The 14206-nt window shown below is 38.2% G+C and overlaps 2 protein-coding genes across 2 annotated transcripts; both read right to left on the bottom strand.

Annotated features, from left to right (window-relative positions):
* Positions 1 to 211: 211 nt before the first annotated feature.
* Positions 212 to 3667, bottom strand: LOC110459675 (uncharacterized protein K02A2.6-like). The gene has a single exon (XM_021512044.1). It carries the CDS (start codon positions 3665 to 3667, stop codon positions 212 to 214), a length of 3456 nt encoding a protein of 1151 aa, XP_021367719.1.
* A 2613-nt stretch (positions 3668 to 6280) lies between these two features.
* LOC110459694 (discoidin-2-like) lies at positions 6281 to 9040 on the bottom strand. Its single transcript, XM_021512066.1, has 3 exons — positions 8986 to 9040; positions 7156 to 7322; positions 6281 to 6445 (listed from the first exon to the last, which is right to left on the bottom strand). The coding sequence occupies exons 1-3, from the start codon at positions 9038 to 9040 to the stop codon at positions 6281 to 6283; spliced, it is 387 nt and encodes a 128-aa protein (XP_021367741.1).
* Positions 9041 to 14206: the final 5166 nt, after the last annotated feature.

Genomic DNA, 14206 nt, shown 5'->3' with positions numbered 1-14206 from the left:
GTCTCATTGATCCGTGGGTAAACATAGAGACGGATATAACCCGGATGTACTTGGCGACGACAGTTCCTTCTACGACATTGGTTACGACTGTATTGCTGTCGTAGTTTCCGGAAAACACCTATATATTATAAAGAAGGGAGGATATTTAATCATATATTATTAATAATGTAAGCCCATGATCACGCAAAATTCCACCACGTCCTTGTAGCATCTAACGTGCTTCATATNTAGACCTGTACATGATCAAATAGGTTTGTAACTCTGTTTTCCAATCCTTCTGTTCCTGTTGTGCAATTTTGAGTCTCTTCAACAGGGATCGATTTTGTCTTTCAATTTCACCATTGGCTTGAGGCCATAGTGGTGTGGTACGTTTATGAATTATACCATATTCTTGTAAAAATTGCTTGAATTCTTCACTGATAAATTGTGGACCGTTGTCTGTACGGATTGAAGTTGGAATCCCATGAGTGGCAAATGTAGTTTTCAGACTTGCGATGACTTTGTCAGTAGTAGTCGACTTCATCACAGTGACCTCGACCCACCTTGAGTAGTAATCAACTAAGGTAAATAAACTGTCACCACTTGGGAGAGGTCCCAAAAAATCCACAGCCAAATCCTGCCAAGGACCTGAGGGTAGCTCGGTCCTAACCATAGGTTCAGGGTTTGATGGTTTAGCCATCAACTGACATCCATAACATGACTGACAATGTTTTTCAATGTGTATGTCCATTTTAGGCCACCATACCTTTGATCGTATTCGTTGTTTCATGGCAACTATGCCCGGGTGTCCTTCATGACCTACGTTCAGTACACTTTCACGCAGCGACTTGGGAATCACAATCCGCGTCCCACGTAACACAAGTTTTCCTATAGCACACAGTTCAGACCTTACAGGTAGATACTCTTTGTAGGGAATCTCTGACCACTTGCCGTTTACAATACAGTTTCTAACAGCTTCTAGTTCCGGGTCATTATCCGAGGCGCGTTCGATTTCGCGTGTTGTCATAGCAACTGGAGTTGAGTACTCTGCAATTTGCTTGATGTAGGTCTCAGTATCATGATGTGATGGTCCATCAGAAGACTTTGAAATCAATCTAGACAAACAATCTGCGATGTTTTGAGATCCAGGTATATACTTGACAGTATAGGTATAGGACTGTAGCCGCAAAATCCAGCGTTCTACACGAGCACAGGGTTTGGATTTCTGTGAGAAAATGAACTGTAGAGGTTTGTGATCTGTAACAAGTTCAAATTCCTGTCCATATAGGTACATATGGAACCTTTCGCATGCCCAGACCAGTCCTAAGGCCTCCTTCTCGGTTTGTGAATATTTCCGCTCAATGTCTGTCAAACTACGGCTCGCGTAACAAATTACACGTGTGTGATTGTCCTGCTCCTGTACTAGCACTCCTCCTAATCCCACAGGTGACGCGTCAGCGATAACCTGCGTCTTGGCTTTTGGGTCAAAATATCCCAAAACACATGCATTTGACAACATCGCCTTAAGTTTCTTAAAAGACTGTTCCTGAGTTGGACCCCAATTAAATGGTGCATCCTTTCGGGTTAACTGTCGTAAGGGTTCAGATACAGTTGCCAGGTTGGGTAAGAATCTGGAGCTAAAATTGACTAGGCCTAGGAAACTTCTTACTTCTCCAGCATTTGAAGGTTGTCTCGCGTTCACGACCGCTTTGACTTTGTCCTCGTCGAGACTGATTCCATGCTCTGAAAGTACATGTCCCATGAATGTAATCTGTGACATATTAAATTGACATTTGTCCAAATTCAATGTCAAGCCCTTCTCACGTAAGGTTTGTAACAGTTTGTCCAAGTTTTTGTTGTGCTCACCCTGTGTTTCTCCGTGAACAACAATGTCGTCAAATATACTGTTGACACCTGGACACTCTCTCAGAACCTGTTGTATGATTTTGTTGTAGAGCTCAGGGGCACAGCTGATCCCGAACATTAGTCGTTTATACCGATACATGCCTAAGTGAGTTTGGAATGTTGTAATACCACGTGACTCTGGGGCTAGCTCAATCTGGTGATACGCCCAGCGAATATCAAGTTTTGAAAAAACCTTGCTCTGATTCAGGTCCTGTAGTATTTCATCTACAGTTGGTATCGGATACCGTTCACGAATTACAGCTTCATTGGCCCTTCGCATGTCAACACAAAGTCTAATATCCCCGTTTGACTTGGGAATAATAACAACTGGACTTACCCATGCACTGGGTTCCTCGACTTTCTCAATAATGTCTAATGACTCCAGCTCGTGTATTTTGCTCTCAAGTCGGTCACGTAAATGGTAGGGTATACGCCGCAATGGTTGAATAACTGGCGTAACTGTGTCGTCCAGTGCTATAGTCATTTGATAGTCTTTCAATTTCCCAATTCCTGTGAAACATTCAGGGTATTTCTTCATAAGTTCAGCCTTACTGATATCATGTTCAACGGAATTAATGTGCCCAGTACCCACATGTAGAACTCCTAATTCTATAGCAGTCATCTTGCCTAGTAGTGGTTGGCCTGTTCCCTCCAAAACATAAAACATCACCCTAGGTACCATCTTGTTTCCAAGTATGACATCAGCCTCAAAACATCCTGCTAAAGGCAGTGGCTTGGTACTTCCATAAGCAAACAATTTCTTGTCAGTATTGTTACTTACACAGTTTATCTTTGACTTTTTCAGACTTTCCCAGAGTTCTCGGTCTATCATATTAACACCTGCCCCTGAATCAACAGTAAATGATATCGGCACACCTCCAACTATCACACTAACCTGTTCTCCAACTGGTTCTTTAACAACACTAAAAACGTAGTCAGTTAACTCAACCGAATCCTGATCTTGTACATATTTCACCGTACGTTCCTGTGATCGGCCATTCCCTGGATTACCTCCCTTTGTCTTACAACACTTCTGGAAATGTCCCATTTTATGACATTTATTGCATTTCTTATTCCTGGCTGGACATTCCTTATCTTTTGAATAGTGTCCCTGTCTCCCACACCGGAAGCATGCTTGAGATTTGTTACCTTGACTACTTGTATTGAAACGGTCAGCCCCCTGGTAACCTGGTTTGTGTCCTTTCCTTTTCTCATAAACTGCGTGTACAGTTTCTTCCTGCATTACTGCTGCCTGTCTCTCTGCTGCTTCATGCGCTCTACCCATTTCCAGCATTTTTGTGAGGGTCAATGTTCCTCCCTTTTCCAGAAATTTCTTCCGTAGATGTGTCGACTTACACTTGTCGATAACCTGATCACGGATCTGGTCGTCTTTACCATCTCCGAATTCACATGTCATGGCTTTATCGCGTAACCTCGTTATAAATTGTTCAACTGACTCACTAGACTCCTGTTTGAGTTGCCGAAACTGGTGTCTCTCGAATGAAATGTTTCCTTGTGGCGCGAAGTACTCTCCCAGCTTCTGTACAGCCTTGTCGTAATCTGTATCTTCTCCTGTGTCCGCGAGTGTGTCAAATATTTCCTGCACTCTCATCCCGGCACAATGGAGTAACAACGCCCTTTTCTGTGTAAGATCTGTTATACCCTTGCCCACAACAAACAGTTCGAATGCCCTTTTCCACTTTCTCCATCGTTGAGAAATGGCGGACGAATCTCCGTGGCAATCAAAATTTGGAATACCTCCAATTTCCATGTATGTCGCCATTTTAACCAATTAAATGTATACAGTTTTTATCCTCGTCGCCAATTGTAGCATCTAACGTGCTTCATATGTTTGGATGACTTGCCCATCCCCGGATTGAACCTGATTCGTTCTTGTACATATTAGATCCAGTCAACACATGTGTTCCATTCCACTCAACATAATTTATTAACTTCACATTGGAGAGTTCCACATATAACAGATGGCGAGTATGGACGAGTTATGTCCCTTTACCTGACTGAATATATACAATAGACAGATACCACAGTCCTCAATGTTACGAAGCTTTTCATTGGTTAATCGTAATGTTTTGTTGGAGGATAGACCATGCGCTTGCCTATGTTATTTTCCAACAGATCAACACTCTTCAAAGAATTCCCGTCGCAAATCTAAACAAGTGGGCAACTGAAATGGTTACCTTTTTTCGAATGAAAGTACTCACATTTAATTTTACATGTAATTAAAGACTGGCTTGAAGACAAATAAGCATGCTTTTTATTTAACTTCTAAATCTTCTTTAAACATGTCAGGCTCATTGTCAGAATGTTCCGTTGAACCAACCTGGAAGGTGACTTAAAAAAGTGTTCGTAAATCTGTCAAATGTTGGTCTTCCCTAATCGGTTGAAAAAAAAAAAAAAAAAAAGACAACTGCCCATGAAGTCGGACATGAAAAAAAGGAAAAAAAGTATCATCCAGGTCACCTGATATATTATGGACATAACGTAGACACGAAAAAAACTTTCATTTGTAGAACGAATAAGATCGACATATATTTGAATATTATGGTGGAATATATATCTCAGCATTATATGAAAGAAAGGTTTGGTTTAGTTTGCTAGCGCTATTTCTCAGAAGGTACAGGAAGGATCTTTCTCAAATTTCACATCAAGGTTTCCTATGGTCTCTTGTCATGTATTGTGAATTTTGGGGATGATTGGAAAACCAAAATAGCCGGTAGGCGGCCATATTGAATTTGGGAGCAAATTTTTATTAGTATTAGCGCTTTATTTTGGTCTACTGTTAAGGTTACAAGTGTGAGATTAATACCATTGAGCCTCTTGTTTTCGAATTCAGCATCTTACTAACAGCTGTGGCCAGTCAGTCTGTGTGGGCTACGTTGGTATGGTGCTGGAGTTAATATGTTGGTGTATTTTACTCTTTGCGACAGCGTGGATCAAATTACACCTTCAGAGTATCCACCTTACTGAAATTGCATGCCGAATGCGCCCTGCACAATATTCCACCTGGTTAAATTATATTGACAATATGTAAACCTGTTCTTACTGCTACTTATCAAAAGATGAGCATGTAACAATTTTAAGGACTTTTGTTTTGTCTCTGTCATGGAACAGAGCCCACAGCCTTCCCCGGTTTGGTCAACGCTTTAACCTCAAGTGGAACACTGAGGCAAAGTCAAATATGCGCTTGGAAATGAAAACAAAACGGAAACAAAACAGAGGAACTTAACGATCCCAAATGATCCAGATGCTGAAATGGATACAGCATTTGGTAGCATTTGTGTTTCTAAGAAGAGGGACCTAAGAATTTGTTACAGATTAGCTATGTTTGGACCTAAACTAATGTGTTCAGAAAGAAATTAAAGGTTTTAGCGGTTTAATTTAACTTTTGGTTGGTTAAAACACCGTAACAATTGATGGTATAAACGAACAGGGAGGATAGCCCTCAATGAAGACAGATCAGACCAACCGAACTTTGCATGAACAATATAAGTTGATATACAAAAAGACTGCTTTCAAATATGGATTTTTTTTCTTTTATAAACCTCCTATCTCCAAGTAGAATATATTCTCTTTCTGCAGACATGATCTCCTTTTCCTCAAAAAATCGTGTTCCGCGGTCAAACTACATTTTTTGGATATGCATGCAGTTGACGACAGCCTTGCGTGACAGCCTCGAATCAAATGGATTTCCCAATACAAACCTCTTTTAAGTTACTCCCAACGACCCTTCAATTTTTCCCTGTGTATTTCGTATCATTTCCTTCTGGAAAACGGTCGAAAACTGGACAATTTCCAAATCAGTTTATTGTCTACTGCTTCATCTATGTTATGTTATTAAAAGACAAATTTACAAAGTATTGAGCTAGGAAACAAACCCCTGGTATACCCGGCAGTAGTTACCTGGATTCTGGTTTTCATGAGGATTAGGGGGCGTTTTTAAAATAAATTGCCACCAATGTTGGACTTTCTATAGAATCTTGTGGTTACGTCGGAGACTCCCCTACGTGCCATTTTTTGACGCTGTCTCCCCAGACAACCGTCTTCATGTGATCTTATCATAGCGAGAACGTTCAACACTGGTGCTAGTTTCACTGACTCTGCTTTAGATTAGTTAAATAGCATATTTAAAATAAAAATGAATGTCAACTAGAATATGGAACAAACTGACACACATCTGGTTGTCAATTTTTCTAGACTGTCATTATTTTGAAAATATGACTTTGGTGTTTAAGTTTCGTATAGTTTTTCATTCTCAATTCATATAGTCTCAAGGAAAGTAGTTCAAGATATCAAAATATGTTTTCCTCTAAATATCTACATTAAAGAGGCACAAGACAATTCGACCATCTTTTGATTTGCATAGCTGCGCATGACCTCAAAAGAACATTGTTACCTTTACGTCGCCTGAAGAGTTCGATAAGGACGTCCAGGTGAGTCCGTCCATACTGATATTGACATTGTACAACGTCACCCACTGACTAGTGTCTCCCCGTCCCTTAGTCTGTATTGCCTTCAGCAATGAGACGGATCGAAACTCCACCTGTGTATGGGAAAAACAGGTAACCATTCTTAGTACATTAAAATGCATTTATGATGATACACCATGAACTTAAAAAGTCGTAGCCTTGTAGTTGTAATTGATTCTGTTGCGGTTACCATTAAATACTAGTTTAAATAGAAATTAGTTGTTTTAAGCATATGTTCTTTATTTGTTATGGTAAACGGGGATTTAAATACATTTTCCTTTTTTAAAATTTGTTTCACATTGAACATGAATTTCATTAGACTTAAATCGATGACGAAATAACTTTATGATGCATTGTCAATATTTACATGATATGGCTTTCTAATTCCACTTATTAGTTTTTCGAAGACGTGTTTTCCTACTGCATCCGTATTTTAGTAGTGATTGTAATGGATCTATATACTCTAGAATGTAATTATTATGTTACGTATTGTGTTACTAAAAGAAATAGTGAAACCAAGAGGGAAGTTACAAGTACATTATGCCTTATGCGATAGTAAATATTGTTAAATATGTATAAAAAGAAATTTTCTTGAATACAATATTTTGCTCTGTATGTTTAAAAACTTTCGATTTTTTTACTAGAATATTATTAAAACCAAGAGGAGAGTTACATGTCAATAATGTCTCATATTATCTGTAAAAGTGTTCATCATCACTTGAAAAATTGCCCAGTATTACCTGTAAATAGTGTTTCATCATAATCTATTCATGTCCAGCATTACCTGTAAATAATGTCCAACTCCAGTATGAAGGGGACACCAGCTGTTGGAACTGCTGAATCTGGCTTTTACTAAAGAGCAGTGACTGTGGGTAGATGACGCTGTGATTGCCTCGTCGGACACACCGTAGGGTCCGGTCACCAGGTCGTATTCACAAGGACCACATCCTGCTGAAAGGATTAAATTTCTTCCATGTGTAACTTTCTTTAAAGGATCCCCATACCACTGCCAAAATATTGAATATAACTCGGAAACCGTTCGACACGTTTTCAGGTCTGATCATTCTTTTCCACAAAGAACACAATATTTTGCAGGACTTTTGATCGCAAAATGACAAAGACGAAAATAATTAAAATTAACGACACTCTTCTGAGTGAAAACAAATAACGGAACTAGACTAGGAATCGACCCTGTAACTCGATTTTATATGAGCTACCTTGTCATTGAAGACGCCCTGATCAAGGCGCTTCATTTACTTCCAAACCAAAATAAAATATAGGTTACTGTTTACACGAAACACCAGGGTAAAATCTCCTATGTTTCCCGGAGTTGTGTTAACTAAATATACGTTTTGATTGTTTAAATATTGTGGGTCAACTAAGAAAGTGGACAATGTGTGGAACATTCTCTTAAATAAAAGTGGACAGTTTTCTACACAGATATACGACTACTGACCCTCTGGACACAGTTGAACGGCCATGTTTTCACTAGACACCCGCGTGTACAAACCAGTTCTCTAGACAAATAAATACCTAGTAAATGTATTACACATCGGTTCACTCAACAAATGTATTACACATCGGTTCACTCAACAAATGTGTTACACATCGGTTCACTCAACAAATGTATTACTCATCGGTTCACTCAACAAATGTATTACACATCGGTTCACTCAACAAATGTATTACACATCGGTTCACTAAACAAATGTATTACACATCGGTTCACTGAACAAATGTATTACACATCGGTTCACTCAACGAATGTGTTACACATCGGTTCACTCAACAAATGTATAACACATCGGTTCACTCAACAAATGTATAACACATCGGTTCACTCAACAAATGTATAACACATCGGTTCACTCAACAAATGTATTACACATCGGTTCACTCAGCAAATGTATTACACATCGGTTCACTCAACAAATGAATGGCAGAAAGTTGTAGGATAAAAAGCTCACGTGGCAGGTGGATGCCACTCATTTTCAGGTACGACGCTATTTTTTGTAGGAATATATATATAACGGAGGTCATTATTTGTTCATCCTTCACCAGTAATCGAATCCTGGACCTCTTGATTGCTAGTCTTACGCTCTACCGAATGCGCGTGACAAAATTTTACACTCTAGCCCAGTAGGCAGGAGGCTGCTAATAATTTACCAGGGTGAAATATATACATAAATGATATTATACTTCTGTTACACAATATCTACTAATAAAAGTAATGCAATGAACAGGAATACCACAAACTGATTGGGATCCGCTCAAATATCTGAGAAAAGTTCCCAACATACAAATAGTACCTACATTATATGACGTTTGAGTGGTAGGTTAACTTTATATATCTTAACTTTTACGTTCACAAGCTGTCTCAAGTATCTTTACACATTTTTAAGTCCCAGAGAAAATAATTAAATCGAACTTCTAGGTCAACCATAACCGCATATACATAATTATGAGACGATCGCTGTGCTGTTATAGATGAATGTCATGAAGTGGATCATCAACGAGGTAAAAGTCGAAAATATATTCTACAAAAGTAACCAATGTATCCAACTGATGAACATGTTAAAAACATTAAATTCAAGTATGTATCTTAACAACTTACCAAAGGACAAAGTCGCCATGGAAAGAAGAACAAAAATCTGCAGCACGGCCTCCATCTTATGAATCCTAAACCAATGTACTGTAGCCTTCCATATAGCAGTCGGTGGTGGAGACCAGCTATGGCAAAATGATTTTATGACGTCAGTGTCAATTAGGAGTGTTTGTCTTGAGCAACCAACTATAGGTTAATAACGTTTACCGTGGAAATTGCATGATAATAGCAAAATTATCAATGTTTATCTAAACTTTATGATAAATGGGCAATTATATCAGTCCTAATGGCATTTGTTTGGAAATTGTAGATGTTTGTTACCTGTGATTTTCTCCCCTTCCCTTCCTTCTAATTGTTAGGGTATGATGTATAACTATAGATAAAATCCATACGCAGATATCAATATTCTGTAAACTATCTTACGCCATCGTAATATCATATCCTGACACTACACAATAGATATTTGTAGTGTGATATACTCTCACTTCAAAATCATCTTCAGGAACAAATGCACTAAATGTGTACTGTCGCCTATGGAAAATTAGACTAAAATAGTTTTCAAGTGAAATATTGTATTTCATTTGATACTCAACAATACTGAAACGTTACTTGTTTTCCCTTTGAATATAACACTATGCATTGTTTAAGATCGTGGTATACCCCATATATTACTAAGCAGTAGGATAGTAACCGGTCATACCTGATTGCTTTTACGGGTCTATGATTGTTGGTTGGGTACTTAATAGAAGAATTCCAATATGCCATAGCACACTATGTGCAGAGTTTGGCTGTCTTAGAAAAAAAATCCTGGCTTCATGACACTAATGCTAAAAGATGTAAATTGCGATTACCACTGCAGATGTTACTTCTACAAAACTTGGTCGCGGACGCAACAGTCTGCAAAACGTTTTCTTCGATTTAGTTGTTCTTTATTTAACTCTAATCACGTTGGCTTACACAACGACTCATCACAGAAAAGAAAGTGATTCTATTGCCGTAACAACTATTTGCAATGTGCCAAGTTAGGTTTATATTTTGATGCCTTGGGAAGTTGTTTGTTGCCTTCGCACGTGTAAATCAATCGACTTGAAACGGATGTGTATGGTTAGGCCACTTAAACAGTAACCAAATAATTATTCTTTCAATGACAATGGCTTACAGAAACCCTTTTTGTCGACGGACGTGGCCTCATGTGACAGTCCTCATGAGAGGTATTGACATGTAATCTGCCCGATCTGGGATGGTCATCAGTTGTCGACCCAGTGTGGTTAAACTGGTGCAATTGATTATGAGTCGACCAACAGAGTAACCCAAACATTGCGCAACTTTTATTTGACGAAATGGAACATTCTAATAGCTTCTCCTCTGTCCTCTTCCTATCATGGAAATGAAACCCGATGTAGCAAATGTCAAGTATGAAATATTTAAACAACAGGAAATCTTTCCAATCAATATTTCTCGCCCAGTTGAACTACCAACAACTAAAGCGTCATTTTACAATGTCTTATTTTACTTTATTCTATTTCATTGTTCTTTTAATAAGGAGACATATCAACGTTTCTTTATATACTGAGTATGTATTTACATTATATTCTATAAATCGGTATTCTCCGCCCTTGATTTACAGTACAAGGTTGGTACTGAAAGCCAGACAGATCCTTTGGGTGAAAAGATGATGATAGTAATAATGATATTAGCCATTTATAAAGCGCTTTATCCTGCTGAACCTAGCAGCTGTAGAGCTGTTTATAATATACAAAAAAAAAATGTATAGAACAAAAATAATACAGTTATACAATTAAAGGGACATCACGGTGAAGTGTATATTTTTTTTGTTTTTTTTTCAAATACTACATAAACATATTAAGTGAGTCTCCTTGTGGAAAATAACGATCGGATTTGGCCGATATATATTCATAAAAATAATATTAAGATAATCATCGGGATTTCTACCTGCTGATTAACGTTTTGTTCAGAAATTTCCCTCTACTAGCGCATGCGCATAGCACACCATTTCTTTACAAACAAAATTACTGGCCTTGGGAAGTAAGCGAAAGAAAGTCGTTGTACCGCGTCAGCTACGAAGCGAAAAGTTGCCAAACTGTCAAAAGATAGTGCAAGGATTACGTTACGGAATCATTTTTGCAGATGGGAAGTATCCAAAGTAGAAAATAACTGCCCTAGCAGTTAGAACAGTGCATGTATTCTTCCGGATAACCTGTTAAAAGCTGAAAAAGAATCGACAGAAATGCTGTTTATGTTGTGAATAAATACCTAAAACTATTAACCTCGCTCGTATCTTTGTCTAAGTTTGAACACAGATGAACTTATTTTGTTATGTTAATGGGCATGTATCCGAGATAATTTACTTTGTGTTTCTATATACAGTAGTTTAGGCGAAAGGAAGGGATAAGTGACTGGTTAGTTTGATTTTGCTATGAGGCCCTCCAAGCGATAACTTGTGATGGCCACGGCGTATTCTGTTCTATCTCTCCTCTGTCGGTACTCGGGGTCAAATGAAATACGTGCGCTATTAGATTTACATGATTTATGATATTCCCGGGTTCAGTAAAATGATATGATTTTATTATATTGCTGAAGTAAACGATTTCATTTTTATTTACATGCAAGATTTAAATATCAAAATGACAGTTCAGGATGAATAACTGAGGAAGGAAAACCTACTAAGGATGCATAACAAAATTTTGTTTTAAATCGTAATGTTTCAATAGTTCATGATTTGATCAAGCAACAACTTTTTATCTATGAATGATTTATTTTCGACTTCGGGTAGAATCGGAATACACATTGAAAAAGGGGGAAAAGTCATTTGTTTACGTTGTAAAAATGACGCGTGCTGGCGATAACTACGGCTCCTGTTTCGGACAAAAAGAACTGATTAAAGAACAGTTGTCTCAACATAAAAGGTATATTTACAAGTATGCTTTAATCTATGTAAAGTATTGAAAAGATTTAAAAGTGTATCAAGTATCTCAACACGTTCCATATCTGACACATATTCTACATGTACACGTAGTGGTTTTGCCAGAAATGTCTAGTGTGTGTGATGGCTAATATGGCAAACTAAGTGTTAGCGTATGTGAAGAGAGTGAAAGTGGGAAAGATAGTATACATGAATATATATAATGCATGGCTTATACAACAAGTTGCCAAAGACATTGAGTTGTACAATGTAATAAAAAATCACAATCGTTTCTCTTTCTTTACTTATCAATGCATATATACACTTTGTGAAAACATTTGAAAAGGGATATTCGTCTTTTTACAGAAAGGTTTATCCCATTGTTGAGGGAAGGTGCTTAGCCCCGTACACATTTGTAACGGTCACGTTCCGGTATTAGATATTTCCTGGTGTCTATAAATAATGCCGAGATGCCAACAAATATTTCTTCATTTAAATTCTGAATATTGGCATGTGTGCAATTAACTTTTAATAATTACTGATTCAATAAGTTTCAACACAGACTTAGAAATCATATTCCTCGGTTTCATAGTGTAGTAAGTGTTGCAGTTGCCAGACTTTTCCTGAAAGCTTCAAGAAACTTTGAGAGTCTCAAATTCACCGGAAGCTGTTCCACACTTAAGCGGCTAATTTGTCAAAGTGTGCCCCGCCGTAGTTAAAGGTGCCCGTCCGTGGAACATTAAGTAATGTCCCTGTTTCCGAACGTAAAAATCGAAATGGGCTGTAAGTGTTCATCAATTCGTGAAGGTAACACTGGGCCAGACCATTGAGGCTGATTACATAGGGTTCTATCAACAGCTAAGATGATTTAAGGACGTGCCTCCATGTGTGTTGTGTATGCGTGCACGTGTGTGTGTGTGCTGGAGGCAGGGTGTGTTGGTGTAATTGGCACCTTGTGATAGCGTGGATCTAACTCCGACTTTATAGTGCTATCTCACCAACCTGCAGGTGTGAGACGATTAAGGGATTTGTAAGTGTATATGAGAATTTATATTGAATACGATATCCAATAGTACAGTAGGTAACGCTATACAAAGTCAATACAAGTTAAGATGGATTCGCGTGGACGTACAAATTGTACTCCATTAGCGAGTCGCAAACATGCATGTGTTTTGATTGATTTTATACCTGTATGCTATTCAGTTAATTTGAATTATTTATTTTTGATTTCCATTTTCCTAGTTTGAGTTATCACTTTTAAATCGCTCTAAATAGGAATTTATATTGTAAAACATTCCAATATTTAATGTTCCACCTACATGTTTTCAATATATTGACCATTTAGAAAGTTGAAAACCACATGTAATCAAGAAAAGTTACTTACATACAATGTTGCGCTTATTGATTTGTTGACTTTGTCGTATTGTTTTCTAAACCTACTTAGAAACTGCCATGCGGTATTGTATAAGACATGGACAGGTTCAGTAAAGCACAATAGGTGAGCTGTTTTCCCATCACGTGAGATTATGATACTGTTCATGTTGGTCCCATATAAAGGAAGGCAGGTGGGGGATCGGGAAAAGAATACACCTGCTGTTATCCACTGCATGTATCGTAGGAGGCGACTAATTCGGTACCCTCTATTTGGGAACACTTCTAACTACCTTTTATTTCCTAACGCCTTACTTTGCAACACCTCACTATTTGCCTTAATGTTGAGCGTTCGCCCAGGTTAGGAAGGCAATGGGTTCTCTCCCCAGGACGGGACATACCAAAGTCCTTAAAATGTTAGTTGTTATTCCCTGCTTAACGTTCAGCATTAAGGAGAAATGGCAACAACTGGTTCACCAGTTGTCAGTATAATAAGTCCGGGCGGAATGCTGTGCTGGGTGCCGTCGGCATGGTATTTCAGTGAGATAGCACTATAAAGTCAGCATCAGATCCGCGCTTTCAAAAGGAGGCAAGCACACCAACATATCCTGTCTCCTGCATACACACACGCAAGCACGCATACACTGCACACATGGAGGCACGTCCTTAAATGACCTTAGCTGGGGCATCACGGTGAAGTAACTATTTTTTTGGTCTTTTTTTCAAATACTACATAAACATATCAAGTGAGACTCCTTATGGAAAATAACGATCGGATTTGGCTGAAATAGATTCATAAAAATGATTAAATCTAAGATAATCATCGGTATTTCTACCTGTCTGACCAACGTTTTGTTCAGGGATTTCCCTCTACTAGCGCATGCGCATAGCACACCATTTCTTTGTAAACAAAATGACTGGCCGTGTGAAGTAAGC

The sequence above is a fragment of the Mizuhopecten yessoensis genome, unplaced genomic scaffold (genome assembly GCF_002113885.1).
Source record: "Mizuhopecten yessoensis strain PY_sf001 unplaced genomic scaffold, ASM211388v2 scaffold10185, whole genome shotgun sequence".
Taxonomy (NCBI): Eukaryota; Metazoa; Mollusca; class Bivalvia; order Pectinida; family Pectinidae; genus Mizuhopecten; species Mizuhopecten yessoensis.
The sequence above is the reverse complement of the archived record's forward strand: the minus strand, read 5'-3'. Positions and strand labels throughout refer to the sequence as shown.